The sequence below is a fragment of the Oryzias melastigma genome, linkage group LG7 (assembly GCF_002922805.2).
Source record: "Oryzias melastigma strain HK-1 linkage group LG7, ASM292280v2, whole genome shotgun sequence".
In the NCBI taxonomy this organism is placed as follows: domain Eukaryota; kingdom Metazoa; phylum Chordata; class Actinopteri; order Beloniformes; family Adrianichthyidae; genus Oryzias; species Oryzias melastigma.
Window position 1 is genome coordinate 13,758,654 of NC_050518.1, and position 21,179 is coordinate 13,779,832.

General features: G+C 37.4%; 2 protein-coding genes across 2 annotated transcripts; one reads left to right on the forward strand and one right to left on the reverse strand.

The window, feature by feature from the left end:
• Nucleotides 1-652: 652 nt before the first annotated feature.
• syn2a (synapsin IIa) lies at nt 653-13,275 on the reverse strand. The gene is made up of 11 exons (XM_024293646.1): nt 12,460-13,275; nt 5,686-5,743; nt 5,507-5,598; nt 5,269-5,425; nt 5,047-5,136; nt 4,890-4,952; nt 4,586-4,728; nt 4,429-4,503; nt 2,855-2,957; nt 2,610-2,756; nt 653-2,521 (listed from the first exon to the last, which is right to left on the reverse strand). The coding sequence occupies exons 1-11, from the start codon at nt 12,798-12,800 to the stop codon at nt 2,387-2,389; spliced, it is 1,404 nt and encodes a 467-aa protein (XP_024149414.1). The 5' UTR covers nt 12,801-13,275; the 3' UTR covers nt 653-2,386.
• Nucleotides 13,276-14,300: 1,025 nt separating this feature from the next.
• vgll4a (vestigial-like family member 4a) lies at nt 14,301-21,020 on the forward strand. Its single transcript, XM_024293957.2, has 6 exons — nt 14,301-14,540; nt 15,045-15,198; nt 16,774-16,936; nt 17,636-17,855; nt 18,009-18,114; nt 19,216-21,020. The coding sequence occupies exons 2-6, from the start codon at nt 15,117-15,119 to the stop codon at nt 19,413-19,415; spliced, it is 771 nt and encodes a 256-aa protein (XP_024149725.1). The 5' UTR covers nt 14,301-14,540; nt 15,045-15,116; the 3' UTR covers nt 19,416-21,020.
• The last annotated feature ends 159 nt before the right edge of the window (nt 21,021-21,179 follow it).

The following is a 21,179-nucleotide window of genomic DNA, read 5'->3' on the forward strand; positions in this document are numbered from 1 at the left end:
GAATGAGACATTGCTCAAATCACTCAAAAACTTTCAAACTTGTTAACTTCTGCATTTATTTTCAGCTAGAGACACTTTAAAATGTTCAGAAACTACTGAAGTTTTTTAGGGTAATTTGGAGTTTAGATTTTATTTTGTCAACATGCTAACTTTATTTCGTGAGTAATTTTGACATTTTTCTAGCTTTTTGGGCTATTTGGGGTTTTACTTATACTTTAGCATTATGCTAGCTATTTTGGTAAAATTAGACATTTTTACCAAATAATTTGGAGTTTAGCTAATATTTGAACATTATGATAGCTGTTTTGGCTAATTTAGACATGTTTCATATTTTTTTTATTTCAATAATTGGAAGATTACCTAATATTTTTTATCAATGTGCTAGCTTTTTTTTGGCAAAATAAGAAAATTTTCCAGTTTTTTGGGAGGATAATTTGGCATCTAACTAATAATTTTGCAAGCTTTCAGCTTCAGCATTTTTTAGCTATCAGCTCTAGCATCTTCAACAGCCACATTCAGCTTACAGCATTCACACTTGCATTATCACAGGTAACGCCACATTTCTAGTTACTAATTCTTTCACATTCATTTTTTATTTTGATATATATATTTTTAGAACACACGCAGTATACATAAGGACACAGCCCAGAAATATATTGCAAATTAAGCTTTATTGCCATTGATGAGAGGAAATATTCACAGAAAAATGTTTTCCACAATACGTTGTGTTCTTATCTTGATGTAAACGGCTCCAAACTGGTTTTAAACAGCACCCCAGTCTTTAATAGTTGCGGTCCAGCAGGTCTGCATTGTGACTGAGCAAACGTTGCGTCATCAGAGCACGACCCAACATTGCATCTATTACTGACTGGGGTAACAATGCACATTCTTCCCTTGGATTTCAGTGTAATGGCATTATTCCTATGAATCTGAACGTCACAAACAAAAAGCCTCAGGCATGGCTTTCACAAGGAGACACTACAAAAAAGAGAGAGATCGTTGAACACGTTTTCTGTTACAGTTAGAAATAGTTAGAGAACAGTATGATCTTTACAGTAGATTTGGCTGATTTTTAGCTGTTTAACATTTTTTTTTTTTGAGTATTAGATAAATAATAAAAAAAAGAAGCTTCCACAAAAGCCACAAGACAACAGCAAATTGGGACATTGGAGCAAAAGGGCCAAATCTGTTCAATGTGTATTCCAAAATGATGCAACATAAACTCTAATTTTTTCCTTTTTCTCACAGGAATGGCAGTAAAATAAGCACTACGGTAGTCCGGCACTGGTCCCACTAAACCACAGAGCACCTTTCGTCGTTGCCATAGCAACGCATCCGTTATATAGCTTGTATCCAGCCTGAGATCTACAAGGGTGACTTCTTATCAAGCATTTTGTGGAATATCATCACTAAAAATATCTGTTTCCACATAGAAGAGAACAGTACACAACATCAGTCGACATGCCTAACAGATCAGGACTAATTTGGACCTACGTTTGGATCAAATGGTGTGCAGGGTTAACAGTCACCCCACCAGTATTTACATTGTGGAGTGCAAAGAATACTAGACTCTATATTCTTTGGCTCAAAAATATGCAAATATATTGAAGCTGTGTGTCTAGACACTTGCACAGCAAACTACCTCATAAAATCTTTAATAAATCTAATATTTCACCACTTTAATAACTCTATGTTGGAGACAGTGCGATAGTATTATGTATAGAATAGACTAAGGAGGCAAATACTGAACTCTTTAGATCGTATTAATATCAGTCTCTTTTTACACAATGAGCAAATCTCAGGAAACACAGCTCAGATAAGCACAGCAATGTAACAGCTATTTAATGAAACAACTCACTGTATCTGCATTGTGCCAATCATGCAAAAACACACAAAAATAAATATCTATTCGACTAGGTATGAAAATAATCACCACTATAGGCGTTCACACCCACGATATGGAAAGAAAAAGCTCCCACGGTATAGTGGCACATAAATCTAGCAACATCTAGGGGGCGCACATCGAACTGAAGAGACGGAACGTCAGGGGGCAAAACAAAGAGTCACAGCAGGGTCAAACAGTTACCACAGAGCACCACTCAACTCGGTGTAGGCACAGGTCTCTTTTTAAACGTCATCGAGAGAAACCACAGCAGCACAGACATACAGAATGTGACCCACACAAGCACACGATCAACAGCTCAGCAGGTGGACAGTACATTTTGACACTGCATAGAGTTAAAACAACATAGTCCAGGCCGGCTCCCGGCTGGGCCGAGCTTTCGCCACTAAGGTGGGATTCGAGCATCCACAAACACGTCTGAGCTTGTGTTCAGCTGAGGTCCTCATTGTTATTCAGACTCTGAAACACTTTTTCTTGGCTCGCTCAGTTGGCCTGGACTGGCTTTGGCCCCACTGCAACGCCGTTACAGTCCAGGATGTACTGCAGGCAACCTTGAGGGGGGCGGCCAACGCCGTTCTTGGTGCCGTCACCCGTTATGTCCCCCTTTTGGCCCGCTCCCTAAAAGGGGAGGATGAAGAGCACTTTATTGAAACTGGCAACAACTGTGACAGGTCTGTGGCTGCTGTAGAGGAATATTCTTCTGTACCTGAGATGGTTGCACCGTGGTGGGTCTCTGGGGAGCATTGGCCTCATTGTTTGCTATTTGGTTCATTTTTGCAAGCAACAGGTCTGCAATGAGCTGCCGGTCTTCGTTCTGGTGTTCCCCTACCAGTGGCATGGAGGAACCCACCACCTGCACCACAAGGAAAAGACGGGTCCAAGATGAACTCATTTACTTTATCTGAGCGCGTTCCTAAAGTAAGATGTCATCATTTCCGATAACATCCTTACCTCTGTGATGTAATCTCTGCCATCTTTTCCATGTATAGCTTTAACGGCACAAATCTCCAGACCCCCAAAAATCTCAGAGCAGGTGTCGACCCACAGTTTGTACCTTCACCAAACACATCAGTTATTGCACCACAAAGCATAGACTTACAGAGACATTAGAATTCAAATAACAATTAACCGCAATATTTTTCTGGGTACATTTTATATGACAAAACCAGGCTAGAGAGAAAATGTTTCCTTTATTTTAATTGTCTCAAATGTTCAAACATACCAAAAATGTAATTTTTGAGCAAAAAAACATATTAACAGTAAGATAAGCATAACTCTTAACACTTTTATATTTACAGTATTCCTCCAAGAAAACAAAGATTCTGACACACAGTCATAAGAAACAAAGACTGTGTTTCTGCACTTTAAATAAACTTATACCATGGTTCAGGTGAATACTCAATTTTCATTGGCTGCTGGATGTGGTTGCACAATATATGTCAATGATGCGCACCTGAAAAAAGAAGTTCCGGTCACATTGCCTAAACGTTCTATGTCACTGCGCTGGTTTCTTTAGAAAAAACGTTTGTTTCATCCTCCAGACAAAAAAACAATCGCAAAGAGGTGAACTTTCTCTCTGAACTTTTACTTTATTTAACCTATCGTGATGATCAGAATATCCATCGCTTTCTTTTGCTGCTGCAGTTGAGGTCAGTGCCAGCTCAGTGGCACATTATCCTGTTACCGCGACAACGGGTTGGACTACGTATCAAATAGTCCGCTTTTTGTATATATAAAAAAAAAAGCCTCGTCTTCAAAATCCTGGGTCGTGGAAACTGCAATACCTGGATTGAGCTTGCTCCCCCATTGCGTCTTTTAATATAATACGTTCAAGTTAAATGATTGCAGCGATTGTACTACGGGCATAAAATTCCAACCGTGTATGATATCATCAACTTGTGTAAATTTTGCAGTGATTGGGGCAATTACCTTCTGCTGGCCTTGGAACCAATGCCATCCAAGCAGTTAAAAATGGCTATGAAGTACAAACCGGCCCTCAGGCTCTCTGGACAACTAAACATTTGTCCAGATGACGATCAGTGACATGCTACTCAAGAAGGTAAGACGCCAAAAGTCATTGCTGAAGAAACTGGCTGTTTATGGAGTTTTAAGCAATAGTTCAACACAAATTTGCATAGTCAGTAGTCGTTGAGGAGCCACATCATCTTGGGTCAACACTACATGACGTCTTCGTTCATTTTGCTGACCTGCATTATGGGGAACTTGATTTCATTTTCCAGCAGAACTTGGCACCAATAAGAGCACCGAATCTCGGTTAGTATCTCTATGATTGATTGGGCAGCAAACTCACCTGACTGAGACTCCATAAAGAGTGTGTAAGATACTCTGGAGACTAGAGGATGTGAGACACCAACAATGAGAGCTGAAGGCCGCTACAGAACCTGGCTTTCAGATCGTGGCACAGACTGATTACCTTTAAGCCATGATTTATTTCTTTTGAGATAATTTGAACTAATATTGCTCTTTTTTGTTCATTTGCCACCACCAGAGAGGTCAGTACTCACCGATCAGTCATGGCCACCTGCTCCAGCATGGCTGAGCCTGTGTTGGTCTTCCAGTTACCAGATATAGACGTTCTCCTGGTGTTAAAGGCACACAAAGAAAGACCATGATCCCTCTTCCGTCTCAATCTTCAGCAGTCCGTGAAAAATGAATACGTACATGTAAGCCTTGTAGTCGGTACCAATCTTCTGGATTCGGATGTCATACTTGGAGTCAATGAGAGGTTCTGTTGTAGTGTAGGTCTGTGTGAGAGCCACAACACTGGCTATATCCTGGAACTTAGTGTGATTGTCCACCTTCACCTAAACACAACAAATATTCACTTCACATGAGAAAATATGCAGAAAGTGTTATTGCGTAACAAGAGGATGGAGGCATTGGTTCCCCTATAATGTACATTATACCACAATTAAGTATTTTTTATTGTTTTATGTGTATGCTGAAAAAAAAAACATCTAGATACCTTTCCGATTCCAGAGTGGGCGTGTCCGATCTTCACAACAACAGGAAATGACGGCATGCTCACCTGAAGAGAAGAGTTCCCCATTAGTGCAAAATTTGCTGAATCATTTTAAAGTACATTTTTTGAAAAAAACTAATAAAAGTCTAACGTGGCTCACCATTTCCTTGTAGTTAGGATAAAAGGTCTGTTCGATCAGGGGGAACTTGTCCGCCCCCAGCTTTCTGCAGGTATTGATAAGCTGAGCAAACTGCACACACAATTATAGAATTTAAATATAATCCAGAAGCAAATAATTGCAATCTATTGAACAAAATGCAGACAAAACTACAGAATATTATCACAGTGTGCCTGCTGCATTGCTCTACTGCTGACTGCTTACCGCCCACGGCTTGTCACATAGGTTGTAGATGGACTCCAGGGAGTTGATACTTGGTACACCCCCATACTGGAGACCAATAATCATGTTGCGAAAATCCTCATTTTGGGTCATACTGAAGGCGTGCTGACGAATCAGGACAAAGTCGGGCTTGAAGGACCTGCAGAAGGATGGAGGCAGAACAAAGATGAAGCAACGTCTCACACAGGAAGCGATGGATGGCTGTGTTTGTGTTGCTCACCTCACAACCTTGGTGCCGTTTCTGAGAGCCTGCATGTTAACAATGCAGGTTCCATTGGCGTGAGCCACCACATTGATATCATTGAATTCTGCCTAAAACGTCAAGAATTAAAGAGGTTTTAATCCTCTTTGTTCGAAACAAATACTTGAAATGGATCTGAAGGATGTTATGAAACATACCTGCTCCACTTTGATGTCATAATCCCCGTGCACTTTCTTCCCTCTGAATAATTTTGCCCTGTAAAGGAAAGGAATATGTATTGAAAATTAAAACAAATTGACATTATTTAAATAAAATTTTTATGTTAAAGATCTTCTTTGTTTGTCTTTTCAGCTCATTTTAAAGCATTCCCAGGGGACTTGTATGATTTTTCTAGGACATAGTTTCTACCTCAAGAGTTCAATTAGAAATTCACCTCTGAGTTGTGGGCGTGACTTTTGGGGCTGAGCAACCCCACCCCCCCTTCCCATCCCCATCCACGAGCGATCAGTTTGCACGTTCTCCTGCTAGCTTACAGTTCCTCACACTCCCAAACGATGCAGCAAAAATGGTGAGAAACATTGAAGCTATCCAGCAGTACAGTTTTCAGACAGATTCCAGCTTGAACGGGGAAAAAAAAAAAGTACATTAATCCAGTCGTCTACAAATGCATCCATCAGGGTGGAGGAGAGCGGGGAGCATCATATTTTCTATGTCATAAAAACACCTTTATTTAAAATGACATTTTTTTTGTCTGCTCATGATTCATAATGATATTTGAATAAAGAAAAAAATGCTATATTATGCTTACTTTTCATTATATACTTCCTGTATTATCATAAAAATGTAAAGAACTTGCTAAAATACCAAAAGCACATTCTTTTTTTAATGTATTCCTCAAAAACTATCCTCAGGTGTTTAACACTGACCTAATACATGTATGTGAGAGGGAACGAGTGTCTCAGATCAGTTTTAGCTTAACAGGCGTCCTATTGTAATAAATAATTTAAAAGACTACAATATCAGCATCCAGAGATGATATAGTAAAGTAGATTAAAACACAAATTCAACATTGTCAATAATAATTAACAATAAGAACTAGAAATGACAACAGTCCTTCTTTAATGTTGCATTTAGTCTTGTGCTTGTATTTAGATGAAATTTTCCAACTTAAAAACTATCTTTATTGAAATACTTAATTTGCTAAGCTTAAAACAGTTGTACATTTGCACTGTACCCATGTAAAGTTTAATATATAAAAACGTTCTTATCTAACAGTTTTATGCTCATTACCAAACCACTAAAGGTAGCCTATATTACAGGCTAGCCGTTAGCCCAGGGGTCTGCAACCTGCGGCCCCAGAGCCACATGTGGCTCTTTTATCTCTCCATGGTGGCTCTCTGGCTGAAAAAAAGATAATAGTAGTCATTTTCAAAAAATTTAGAGTTTAACTTCTATTTTAGCAACATGCTAACATTTTTGACTAATTTGGTTTACTGAGGAATTTGAGGCAATTTTGGGCTTCAGCTAGTAATTAAATAACAAGCTAGTTGGCCTCTAATTACTTTTTGATGCTAATTCTGAGTTTAGCTAATATTTTAGCAATATATGCTAACATTTTTCAGCTAATTTGTTATCTTCTGGAGTTTTAATGTGAATTTAGAGTTTAGCTTTTCTTTTAGCAACATGCTAGCATTTTTGGTTGTTTTAATTTACTGAAGAATTTTATGCTAATTTGGAGTTCAGCGAATAATTAAGTAAGGAGCTAGATTTTTTGCTAATTTGGCCTCTACTAAATGTAAAAGATAAAGATACGGCTCCTTCTAGGTTTTGATCAGTAGAAAACGAGACCAAATGGCTCTATTACTGTTAAAGGTTGCCAACCCCTGATCTAGCCGAATGTTTCAATAATCTATATGTACTGAATTGTATTTCTAGCCCTTCACCCTAGCTTGTTAAATCAAGTGCTGATCATCTAAGCACAGGAAAGTGAAAGGACTGGAATTAGGATTTTAGTATAAATGTCTGTCTGATGTGTTGATTGGGGTTAAAAAAATGTTTGCAACTATTAAAGCGTCTTAATTCTGGGGTCACATATCTAGCAAATAAGAGCTGCGCACATGTTTTTTGTGTACTTATGATTCTTATGATTTTGATAAAGTTTCTGTTGACGTCGGATAGAGTTTCCAGCAGTTATATTCATGACTCCGTGTTGCCTGACATCATTTGCATTTAGCTTCATACGGATGGATTAAAGCAGAACTAATAGATCAGTTTCAATTATTCCCACTTCAATGAAAAGTGTTTTTAACATGTTCTTGTTGCATTTTTCTCATAAATGGAGGACATCTAAAAAGAAAATTAAGATTAAAACTGCATCTCTTAGTATTTATTTATTCAAATTTTGATGAGTCATGAAACGATGAAAAATTGCTGTTTGAAAAAGCTACAATACCACCTCATCTAAGCTGGCAGCTGGCATAAAACTGTACATCTGGATAGCTCTAATATTCTTCCCCATTTTTGTTGCACTGCTAAAGTCACTTTGGGATCATGAGGGGCTGTAAACTGGTGGAAGAGAATGCAAACAAGGGGATGATGGGTAACTAACCACCAATATTCCCGCCCACAACTCAGAAGAGAATTTCTGATGAGCTACTAGCAGAAACTACTGTATGTCCTAGAAAATTACACAATTTTATTAAGTTTACCAAAATATTGCATAATCATTATAAAAAGACCAGTGGGGGTGCTTTTATAATAGATCAACGGATGATTGGAATGGGACTTGATGTTTTGTTGAAATTCTCTCTTGAAGGATCATTAATTGACTTCTAAAAAGAGCCGTCTGTTGTGAAATGCAACAGCTGCTCTAACTGTGAACCAAACCAGATCATTTCCACCACAGAGAATAACTCAAAGCTTTCAAAATGTCCCCTCATTTTCATTAGTTGAGTCTTAAAAAACATAATATTGGCTTTTGCAACCTGAACAAGATTTATAGAATGTAGCAACTTTACGTTTTCTGGTGACTTTTTGTTTTATATATATAAAAACTCTTTCATCATTTTTATTTTCATTTCACAACTGCCTCATACAGCAAGTGGGATAAAGCTAAATTATTCATTCCTAATTAGAAAGGGGATGAAAACAGATATTAATGCATGAATCCTCTATTTGCAGACTGGTGGATGCTCTCCACCGACACAGACGAGACACGCGTTCTGCGTAGATGAGGCACATGAAAAGCACCCTTTTTACATTTTGCATGTTTAAAAATGGATTATTACCGACATGGAGCTTGTGCAAGTCAAATATGCAGATTTGGTTCTGCATCGGGGTATAGCAACACATTTTAACCACAAGATTTTTTCCTGTTTTTATTATCAGAAAAAAGAAGTAATTGAATATTTTGAAACATTTTTGGCTATATTTAAGGTAACTGATACACATTTTTAAAGGAAACAGTTTTAAAGGGCAACATTTAAAAGCAAATTATAAAGAAAAAAATGAACCCTTTTTCTCAAGGTCTATAATAACAGATGACTTTATCTTATTCCATGTGTTGCATAATAGGTACATTTCCCAGATTTCTTTTTAATCTGCAATTCTTGTTACTAATTTGAGGTTAAGGATAAAGCTAAGGTCACATCAGCTTCGCAGCACAAATCATCTCAGTAATTATTTCCAGGTATTTTGCATATTAAGCACAAAATGGAAAGAACTTCTTTACTGAGAATTGAGAGAACAAGAAGGATGGAGTCTTAAAGGTAACACACTGTACCGGATGCTGCTACTTCCTAAAGAGCATTCCGGTTTTCCTGGCACCGATTCAACATTTCGGGATGACTGGCAGTTTCATCCGAGGAGTAAAAATTTGGCTGGCTGACAACTTGAAGAACACGTTTGTCAATGCTCTGACTTTAATCTTGTCTGCAAGCACTTAGGGTAAATCCTCATCGCTGAAAAATAGTTTGATGCTTTTATGTGTTTCTTTACTGCATTTTAATAATGAATATTCTGGCCTCAGTTTTATGGGAGACCGTCTTCATTTAGCCAGACTTGGGACGAGCACATGGAAAAGCACTCTGAAACCATGTGATCACAAGGGATGAAAGACAAAATCATTTCACTAAAATATTGCAATACATCATTCATTGATTTGGCAATACTTGTATCGATTTAAAATGCTGCCACTGCGTAATTAATAATTTATAAACAAACATCGTTCATCGTCTTACTTTTGTTTATCACCTAAACCTCCGACCACTAGATGGCAGCACAGCACAATTATGTATCTTTGAGGAGCTTTACATCGCGACCAAAACAACAACAAGATCTCCTGAGAAGAAGCTTGTGATAGACGTGAACCTAAAAACACAAATTTCTTCACTCCGTGTCTCATGGAAGAACGAGTGAGATCAACGAGTGCACAGCACTGCACAACGCACACAAATGAAGATCCTGGTTCAGTGATCTGAGGGATCAAAGTGGCTAAATGCAACTTATGAGAAACAATTAAACTCAAACCACTGGATTTATTTCCAACTATATATAAAAAAAATTCCCATATGTTTTTGCTTTTAAGTAAATGCTACATTTAGGTAATTTTGGAACCAAAGTGATTTGTTGCATATTTGCGAAAATAGGCATTAAGGAGTATAAGTACTTAATGTTTTGATCATTAAATAAAATTAATTTTAATTTTTTTATGTAAAAATTGATTTATATTCAGATTTAAAAAATGTACACGTCAAAATTAAAAAAAAAAAAAGCATAATATAGTCTTTTGTACTTTCTTGAGATATATCGCGATATGTATCGCATCAACACACTCCTAGTGATCACAGTAACTTATAGAACCAGGTAGTCCAAGATAGGTTTCTAACCATGGACTGACCTGCCCGACCCTGCTGAGATCAAAGGAGGTTAGATATCTCCTGTTTGATTAAAAATAACAATAATAAAGTAATTGTTGCGCATAAAAAATATGTATAGGGAAATAGTTATTTACTTAAGCTAGGTGGCTAGGAATCGATAATACTTTCCAGAATTGATTTGAGTTGAATTACCGGAGTCTAGATCTTTTTTTTTTAAGAGTTTGGAAAAAGTCACGCCTGTGAGTTTATAAATTTGACATTTAGTCAGCAATGTATGTTTAGGTCGACCGAGCGTTAGGATTAGCCATCCTGTGGGAAATTCAATTACATGTTGGCATAAAGTTAGCGAACTTTAGCTGTACGTGCTAGATTGGTCTCTACTTTTATTGATGTATTAATTTTAGATCCATTCAAATCAATTTATCGATTTTATTAATCCATCCCTATTATTTACTTGTTAGGGTGATCAGGACTTTTTCCATCAAATATATTAAAGCACAAATCCAAATTACTTTTAAAGTACTGCGTACATAGTAAACATAGCACAAAATTCATTCAGAATAGTTTCACAAACATAAATCAATTTAAATCAGCAATCACGAGGGATTGGACTAATTGGATCTGATGAACAGATGGCGGTGACGGGCCAGAACCTTCTGCCAGATGTAATTAGTCTGGTGAGCTCTTTCCTGATCATTTTTGAGGTCTCGTCCCTCTGCGTTTCATCTGGATCAGAGCAGGGAGGGATGTCTCACCTGTCAGACGATGAAATACCGCACATAAAAGGCTGCGGACTCCAAACTCGTCCACATCATAGAGGAAATGTGGCACATGCCAAAACCTCCATAAAAATAAAGAGCTGTTTTATCTTTTGTCGGGCTGCCAGCTGCCATATATTTCAGTCCTATCAAAGGTCATATTTCTACCTCACTGGTCTTCAACTTGAAATTTAAAACTGTAGCTTTTACAATACAAACAACTTTTAACAAACACTACAGCATAAATTAGTGTCTTACAACCTTTAGGTTAAAGGTCATCTTCTATAAGTCACACTAAAAGGGCAACCCTGTTCAAATATGTACAACCCACTTCAGACACACTGTATCACTGAACCACCATGAAATATTGATGCTGCACTCAGACAGAGGAAAGCTGTCGAAGAATTCAGACGGACTCAAAAGTTAAAAAACAAAAGAAATAGACAGTTCTTTCAAAATAAAATCACATTTTACGATAAATGGTGAAAATTGAGACTTTAAATCTGACGGTTCCAATAAAACAGAAAAATTAATGGACTGTTTGCAATAATTCCTTTCAAAACAAACGCATTTACATTAGATCAACTGCTTTCATCCGGCCAGCCTCCACCCCACTGACGATATATCAATAATTAACAGGCGTCTCAATGCATTCGGGGCCACTTCTCTTCTCAGCCATTGGATGAGAGATATAGGTTTCTAGGGAGTGATTTCCAGCATCAGTGTTGTTTTTATTACTAATTGCAAATAATATATTTTTACGTTAATTGTTGCAAAAGCTAACATTGATAAAATTGAAATGCCAATTTTATTTTGAAAAAGAAAACAAAAGCCCTTGTCTGTATATAAAAGCTATCAAACATATTAAAATGTAGTTATTTTGAAAGTTTCAAGAAAATAGATTTCGTTCTATTGTTTGGACTGTCTTTAATTAGGCTCCTACTTTGTTTATTTTTGTTTTTCTGCCATCTCTGTGCACCGAGGGTTGCAGGTATGTTATTAATCCCATGTTCTTGCTAAAGCTGTCATGTGATCTGCTATCGGGGAGCAGGGGGGAAACCCCATTGATGTGGGGAGAGCACTGCAGTGCAATGCCACCACAGAATCGCTGCTGCACAACCTGTGGAATGACAGAAGGCAATGTCACACACTGATAATTTAGGATTTGGATCCATGCAATCAAAAACTGCCATACGTCTTCATGCAGTCAATGATTATGAATGTTCTGTATTTGTTTTCTCCTGGATACTGAGGTCTGCATGTCATGAAGAGATGATCAACATTAAAGAACATAATTCATGAATAATTCAGCATGTAAGTCTGAGCTGTGCCTTACCACTCTTGCCCTGGCTCATCAATCACCAACAGAATCTTAAACTTCTTCGGCGTCGTGACTTGGGTCTGTTCCACCAGCCCTGCTGAGGCTGCTGTCTGCTTCACCACGTTCGTGATGGAGCTGAAGAACCCGGTCCCGGTCGACTGGGCCGGCTGAGGTTTCCTCTCCGGAGCAGGCGACGTGGCCGGAGGAGTCGGCGCGGCGGTGGGAGACTTGGCAGGGGTGGAGGAAGCAGGTGGAGGAGGCTGAGCTGGGTCGGGCCTCTGAAGGTCTGTCATGTAGCCATTTGGGAGGTTGGAGATGAAAGTGCTGTCCGAGAGACGCCGGCGCAGATAATTCATGGCTGGAGGAGAGTAAACAAGCTGTGGGCGGCTAGATATACTCTGTGGAGCCCTCCCGGATCTGAGGCTGCTGATGGTCTCAGTGCGAACTCCTAAAAAATGTACAACCTCCCAGCCTCGCAGAGCATCCTCAAAGCTCTCCCTCACTAGCAGTGACGATACCTTCCACCGCAGCCAATCCCTTCAGCCGGAGCTCTCCTCCAGCATAGGAAATGATGCTCCGCTGTGCCTCTCCTTCCTCTGCTTGTCCTCTCATTTCTCCCTCTATGGCTTGCCTGGCTTCCCTTCCCCTCCCCCATTTTCTGCTGCTTCAGAGGCGTTCTCCGTTCTTAAACCGCAGCATTGAAAACAGGGGTTTCCAGGGGAAATGCACGCCGCTGCATCACAATTCACGTCTATCCCATTCCCCATGTTGCAAGGCCTTCTCATAGCACTATCTTTGCACAGAATTTGTGTGTCAAAAATGCAGGCATGAAATCTAAAATGGCTGTTAGGACTAGTGGGTGGCTTTGCTTGAGACGAGGCATCAGCAACAGTCTCCTGAGACACAAACGCAGGCAGAACACCTGCTAAAAAAAACAGAAGAATTCAGATTTATTTCAAATTCACTTTTAAAATCAGTAAATGTAAAGCATTTTAAAGGAATGTGCCAAGAATTACCTCCAACAAAAATCCCAGATGGTCTAAAAATGAATAAATAAATAATGATTTAATTAATCTTTGCTTTGCACTCACCATAAATCTCAAAATTGACCATTTATAATAAATACAGAATTGTGCACACATGCATTAAGATGATTAATAGGCATGCTCAGACTGCATTCCAAATAGTTTTCTCTGCGGTCTAAAACAATTAATGTTCCTAACATGTACCACAAAACTTTGTTATTTATGATATTATTATATATTAAGTTTAAGTCATAAATGTGTTTGTAAATATTATATTTATTAACAGAATTTTAAATTTATATAGTTAAAATATGCTGCAAATTTAAATATATGCGTTTTAAAGCTATTATTTTTTGACAAAATAAGGATAATAATTAGTATTAGACATTTGAATGGAAATTTATAAGTGACTTCATTATATTTTATACTATTTTATTGAAGTACAGTTTGAACTAGTTCTAACTGGTTTTTTAAGTCGCATATTCATAAAAACTAATCAACTGTTGAATTTTGGTATAAAAAAACAAGCAACTAACAAAACATGTAAACTTGAGCTGCACCTATTACAGTATATGCAGTCAATGGCTGCACCACTTTAACATTAGTGTCATACAGTGACATCTGCTGGTGGTTTGGGGTATTGATTGTTTTTTCTGCTTTCACAGTGGAGCAAACTTTGGAAGACAAATTAAGGATCTGTATAAAGGCTAAATCATATAATAATAATAATGATAATAACATAAATAAAAGAAAAAAGGACATGTGGCCAAGATTCAATTTCATGACAGTAGTATGACAGATTTTTTTCAAATTAAAATAAAAAAAAAATGTATTTTTTTTTTAAATATTTTTATTTTTACTGGGGAAATTGGTGACACTTCTTGCTGTCCAGTCATTAGTGGACCGGGTTAGACGTGTCCGTGCTGCCTGTGATCATTTCCATGGTCTCGCCGCTAGGGCTGCTCGGCTCTCTTTTGTTCGAGACTCTCCGGTGTTACTGAGAGTAGCAAAGGACAGACGAAGAGGACTATGGTGTCGCCGTCTCTTTAAACCTATTCTTTGATCAATTAAGTATGTTTATTTATTTGCAACTTTCATGATTACGTTTTAAAACCGAAAAACCTCATATAGACTATTATAGAAATTGTGACAGACGAGTTTTTTAGAGTTCGATAGTTGTTTTGGGAAAGTTAGCGACTGTGCTAATAGTTTGTGTCGTCGCCAGAACTACATGTAGCTCTCCGCTACAATCGTTAATACTCAAAACAACACTTTAAATGTTGGGGAAGTTTATTTTGTTATTGTTATTTACGCAGTTAAATAAACTGTTTAATTGTTAATTGTTTTTTCCCCTTTATTTTCCCACGAAGCTGACGTCTTAGCGGTTAGCTTGAAGCTAGTTTTGTTTAGCTTTGTACTTCTGTTAGCCCGTGGGCGTCGTGGCGTTTGCTAGCGTTTATGACGGGACACTCCGTAAACAAATCTTAAAACTTGTTCAGGTTCTTCAAATCAAACATATTACTTAATTTTATTGTTCTAAACTACATATTTTTTCCTTTCCTCCTCCTTATTCAGGGCGCATCTCGTGTTTTTCTGCGGCGGAGTAGCTTGCTAACATCAATGTTAGCAACTAGCCTGTACGTGTAAATGCTATGTACTAGAATGGACCTGTTGAACTCTCAGTTCCTGGACAAAATGAACAATAACATTGGGAGACTACACTACGAAGGTTTGTTGTTTTCTTTTTTGAATGTATAAGTTGTGGCATCGTCTTGAATCGAGCACGCGCTGTTGTGTTTGTATGTTAGCATAATTTAGATTTTGTGCTATTTTTAGTTTTTGGTCAGAAAAGTGAATGTAAACAAACATTTTAAGCTAGCTCAGCTACATTTTTAAGTTTTTATAATGAAAAACGGGTACATCTATATTAAGTTCAAGGGTGTTAACGTTGTTCACAAATGGCTTTTATGCATTTTTAAAACAACTTTGTGCATTTTGTGTATATGATTATTTTCGTTTTTTAAAGTTCCGTTTGATGCCCAAAAGCTATTTAAATCGTGACTTTGACTGCTATAGTAGCCGAGATAAATGTAGATTTTAACGCACTGTTTTAGAGGAACTTTTTACAGTCAGTTATGCAGAATATTGGCAGTCAGGACAGTATTGCTGCCAAAATACAGACTTTTTATTTAATTTCTACAAATAAGTTTGGAATTTGATTAAATTGCCTGCTCAGGATGATTTAATTAAATGTTTATTTGTTTATAGACTTCCGTTCAATGATTCCATCTTTAATAAGTTGGTCTTTTATTTATTAAAAGTGAACAGAAAAGTTGCTTGTTGCTTTTTTTTTCTTCCAAAAAATGATTTGAAGCGCAAAGGACATGTATTTTTTTTATAACAAAATGAAGACTATTTATTTATTTGTCTTTCACTTGCAATATATTTTTTATTAATTCTTTAATATTTAGACTGTTAGTCCTTTAAATTTGAAGGTTATATGTTTTTCTAGCAATTTATATACATACATATATATATATATATATATATTTTTTTTAATTATGAGAGTACTTAAGGATTTACTCTAAAAGAAACATTTAACACTTGTTTTCACATCATTACATTCTTTGGGAGTTTTGTCGATTAAGTCGATTAACCGTCACACCTCCAGTCACAAAACATGCAAATTGTAAGAGAAAAAAAACAGATAATTACTATATTATGACTTATAAGCAATAACTAAAAGCTAAATGAGTTCACCAAAGATGAAAATGCATTTAATAAATTAGTTTTTAATATTAAAAGTGAGCAGAAAAGCTGCTCGTTGCTTTCTCTAATGAAGTTGCTAAGAAGAAAATGTGATTTTTTTTTTTTTTTTTTTTTGCTCAAAGTACCTTAATTTTTATTAATTTATATGAACCAAAACGAAGATTCTCCCAATTATTATATTTATTTAATTTAATTTTTTTCATTTGCAACTATTTTTTCAAATAAATATATTATATATAAACTAATAGTGTGTGTGTATGTGTATATATATATATATATATATATATCTATATGGGTTAGATGTTTTTGTTTTCCAATAATGAATCTATTTTGGCAGTACTATTGGCAGTACTATATGCTTTAATCTTAAATGGGCCATTATTTACACAACACATTTCTGTGTGGGAGTTTTGTTTTTTTTAGCAACACGAATCTTAGATAAACCTGTAATTTTAAATGCATTGCATCGAACAATGCGATGGTAACTCGGATTTTACTCCTTTGTTGAAAGTGTTCCAACATTTTCTTTTCCCAGATGAGTCCAGGATGCCCCCCCTGTCTACTGGCATGTCAAACATAACTGGGCCTCCTCCTCAATGCCCCAGCAAAAGAAAGTATGGCGAGGAACAAATGGAACATCAAATCAGCTGTGATGATGACCACATGACCAAAATGAGCAGACTGTTGGCTACTCAGCTGTAAGTACATTTTGTAATATCCAGAACTATTTGTATATGTTAGCTGGATTGTTTTTCTTAAGCTTATTTTTCCAATCATAAGCTTCATTACATGCAATGTTTACACATTGATTTATGTTTGATTGTGTAAGAAGTGACAAGCTACATCACGTGTAACTTCAAATTATTGTTACACTAAAGAAAACAAATATTACCCCAGTATAAGCCTTGATGTTATAGTAAACTACTCAAAACAATGAATCAATATATCATTGAAGACCCAGTCTAATGAAAATCATATTTTTGGTGCCATTCTGATGTAGACAAACAGATCCATGTATGTCATTGTTCTCCTTATCTGAGCTGATATCTGCTCTAAGCTGTACGGCTGGAAAGCTCCAATGTTTCTGTCTGTTTTGTTGCATCAGTTATATTAGGTTAGAGGTGTGAGGGGCTGTAAGCTAGTGGGGCTGAGTGTAAAGAGATGAGAGGAAGTGGAAGAATTTCTAAGGAAGAAACTATTTTCAAGAAAACAACTTTTTTTTTAATTTTAGCCAAAAATGGCATAAACATAATTAAGACCACTGAGAGCGCTTTTACAATAGATTTAAAGATCATCAGGGTGGAACTTTAAGGCAGCAGCAACCAAAAGGTGCACAAATGCTGAATGGATTAAATGAATCAGAATTATCTAAATATATATTTTTTTCTTTTATCAAGAGCCAGGCCCTCTGCTGGGAGTAATCATAAAGACCACTGGAGCCTCAGTCAAGTCGAGCATATCGCTTCTTCCCCAAATGGTATCCATGGTAACCACCTGTATGCATCCATTCCTGGCTATGATGTGGACCAGCCTCTGGCTCTGACCAAAATCAGCCATAACACTGGGATCAGCAAGATCCAGAAGGCTGTTGTGAGTGACCCAGTGGAACGGCCGCAGGTATTTGAACGTACTCAGGATTTCTACCTAATGCTCAGTTAGTGTTCCTGCTGATTTAGAATGAATGTTAGAAATGATTTTCTTTCATGTTATTCATTTTTCCCTTTTTCTAAAAAACAAATGTCTCACGTGTCGTAAAATGTCTTCCCACAGAACCGTCCTTCAGTCATTACCTGTGCCCCTGCCAGCAACCGCAACTGTAACCTCTCACACTGCCACATGAATGGCTGTCTACCTGCTGACCAGAAGAGGGCCAATGGTGAGGCGCGACACCTGCACTGTATGATTTATAGATGGTTAGCAGAGCTTCAAATAAGATCAAGCTAATAATTATGTTTTATTTGTTGGTGGCACATACGCAAAGGGTGGGATTTAACAGCTGCAGTTTCATTCAAATTATGAAACTAGTGTCTTTATGAAAACAACCCCCCCCCCCAATCTTTAGCTTAATTTCATCATAATCGTGTAAAATTTTGGAAACACATTTTTATTTATTTTATTTTTATCAGGCTCAAATAAAAATATAAACATTTGAAACTGAGTTGTTTTTGAAAGAGTTTTTATTTGGACACATCTATTCTTAAGGGCCAAACATTGACTGTATATCAGAACTGGAGGGAGTGAGTGTGACATCACCAAAAGAAAATGGCTCAGTTTTGGCTTCAATTAAAAAAAGTAAATTCTTTTTTTTTTTTTTTGTGTGTGTGATTTGGATCCTGGATGTTGGAGCCAAACGACATCAGGAAGCAGCGATTGATCAGTCAGTCTGAGTCGGTGTTTCTATGGCAACCACTCTTTCCAATCAGGGAGGAGCTTGTTGGAAGGCCACACCCCTACCACCGAAACTGGACAAAATCTGTCAGAACGTTTTGAACGTTCAAAGCCAGCCAGTCTGTGGGATTTTGGTTTTTTGGGACCAGCCTGTATTTCCTGTTTAGACACGAGATTATTTAGCTTTTTATATACAGTCAATGGTACTGAAATACTCTGATTATTTTCCCATCAGTCCATCTGTGGGGCCTCATGTTGTGGTCGGTAGATTTACATACAAAACGTGAAGCTTGGCTTTAATTGAGAATGGTGAGCTGTGAGTTGCTCTGAAAGAGTGTTAAAGTGAAATCTATTTTTCTTGCATAGAATTGACCTTACGTGCATATTTTTTTAAACAAATAAGACACAAATCTACATGCTTACATTACATTATATATATTGTGTTTTCCTTTCTCTAACAGAGATGTACCAGTACAGATTGAGGTTTCATAAGATTATTTGTAAATCGTCTTTGGAAGAATTTTCTCTTTTTTTTCTTAATTGCTGCTGGTTATCTAACTATCCTCTTTATCCGCTCTTCTTGTTGTAGCGAACACCGCGTGCGACCCGGTGATTGAGGAGCACTTCCGCCGCAGCCTCGGGAATAACTACAAAGAGTCGGAGGCCGTGTCCAACTCTGTGTCCATCACCGGCTCTGTGGATGACCACTTTGCCAAGGCACTGGGTGATACCTGGCTCCAGATCAAAGCCCGGGGCGGGGGTCACCCAACCCCCGAGGCTGACCTTTGAGCTACAAGAGAGCAATTAATATAATGACTTTTTCTACGAGCGAGAGTGGAAATTGCTCACTGTCCTTTCTTGCCAGTAATGAATTCTTCTTAGCCAAGAACAGAGCAAGATGTTGAGCAAACAAGCAGAGCGCTTGTTGAACCTCAAGGTCGGCCTTTAAGAACACTCCGATTCGGATGTGAAGCTAAACGTTTCTAGTGCGAGGGACAAACTGTACAGTCGTGGGTTTATGATAAGATTCCTGAACCGGTCAGTTGTTAGTCAAACACTCACCTGCCTAATAGCCAAAGACATTTCCTGTGTTTTCCATCAACTCTAAAGCCATAGATCAAGCCTTTGATTCTCCTCCTGAAATGGACTCTTTTGAATCTCTTACTTGAAAAGAATATTTCACGCTGCTGCTCTCCTAACCGATGGCGCGGGGCAAGTAATGTGTTCAAAAGAAGGGCTTCGGGACGACGAGACGAACCCTCCGCTTTCTATAAACGAACTGGACGGATCAAACTTGTAGAGTTTAGTACACTAATACCAATCAGAGCTGATGCATCTATAGAGTCTAAGATAGCTGGTTTTATTACAATCTATACTATATTTACTCCAAATTTTATTTTTATCTGTAACGTTTTAGAAATACTCACTGCTGGTACAGTTGTACTCAATCTATTTTTTTTGTAACAGGTTTTCATGACTATTTGTATCTCTTTGGCACCCGTCTCCGAGTGGCAGCCTCTGGAAAGGTTTGTCTTGAATGCAGTTTGGATTCCTTTTGTTGCGGGTCTGCAGAGCAGGATGCTGTAGCTTTACACATGACTGAAAACGCCGAAATCTCATTTGTGTGTAGCAGTGGTTTTATTTATTCCTGCTGACTTCTGCTAAAGTTTAGTGAAAGAACTAGAATATTTTCCTATCTTCAAAGTATCATTTTACTGCAAACATGTGAAGCCTTCGTTTGTTCACCAACATTCCACTTTTTTTTTCTTCAGTTGATAATAAAATTGGCAAAAAAGTTTTTTTTTTCCCCAAAAAGTTTGAAATTGTAGCACCTACATATGAAATATGTAAAGTTGATTATGAAAACACTCACCTGAAGTTCTTTATTTGTTACACTTGTTTGTATTTTTCACTAAAGACTGTCATTGCGCCGTGCGGAATGACACAGATTTTGTTTTTCTTTGTTTTTTTTATTATTCTGGAGTAGCGTACTCGTGTAGAACTAATCTGTTTTTTCTGATGATGAATACGTGCAGGAACACAGCGGTCTTTGGATGGAAGACTTCGTTCAGAGTTTAGAGTTGAAACGTCTCCTATGTGCCATTGTAGAAATGAGGGATTATCACTGAGTCTGCTTGTTTGATACAAGTGTGTGTGTGTGTGTGTGNGGGGGGGGGGGGGTATATTAGGTCTCTGTTATTTAATTTCTGTTTTTAGACTACCTGTATCTCGGAGAATGTTTATAAAGTTTGACACTCAGATCCGTCATTGTAGAAATAAAAGTAGATTTTTTTTCTTTTTTTTTTTATCACTTTTGTTATTTTGTCTGGAAGACAAAACAGCTTTTTTGTACTTACCTCTCTTCCAAATAAATACATAATACCTACTTTTGGATGACTTGTTTGTTTTATTGCATTAAATCTTACATATGAATGTAATATTAGCAAAACATAAATAAGTTTAGAGTTCAGAACCCCTTTATGAGTTATAACATGAGAGATTCCGCTACGTCGCCCGGATTGGCGTCACCGGGGCCCCACCCTGGAGCCAGGC

Excerpts from the sequence above, each read along its gene's own strand:
- syn2a (XM_024293646.1), bottom strand. The coding sequence starts at position 12,800 with ATGAATTATCTGCGCCGGCGTCTCTCGGACAGCACTTTCATCTCCAAC. Across the intron at positions 5,599-5,685 it reads ATGACATCAAAGTGGAGCAG|GCAGAATTCAATGATATCAA; the intron begins GTATGTTTCATA and ends TTGACGTTTTAG. Across the intron at positions 2,757-2,854 it reads GCAGAGATTACATCACAGAG|GTGGTGGGTTCCTCCATGCC; the intron begins GTAAGGATGTTA and ends CTTGTGGTGCAG.
- vgll4a (XM_024293957.2), top strand. The coding sequence starts at position 15,117 with ATGCTATGTACTAGAATGGACCTGTTGAACTCTCAGTTCCTGGACAAA. Across the intron at positions 15,199-16,773 it reads TGGGAGACTACACTACGAAG|ATGAGTCCAGGATGCCCCCC; the intron begins GTTTGTTGTTTT and ends TTCTTTTCCCAG. Across the intron at positions 18,115-19,215 it reads TGACCAGAAGAGGGCCAATG|CGAACACCGCGTGCGACCCG; the intron begins GTGAGGCGCGAC and ends TTCTTGTTGTAG.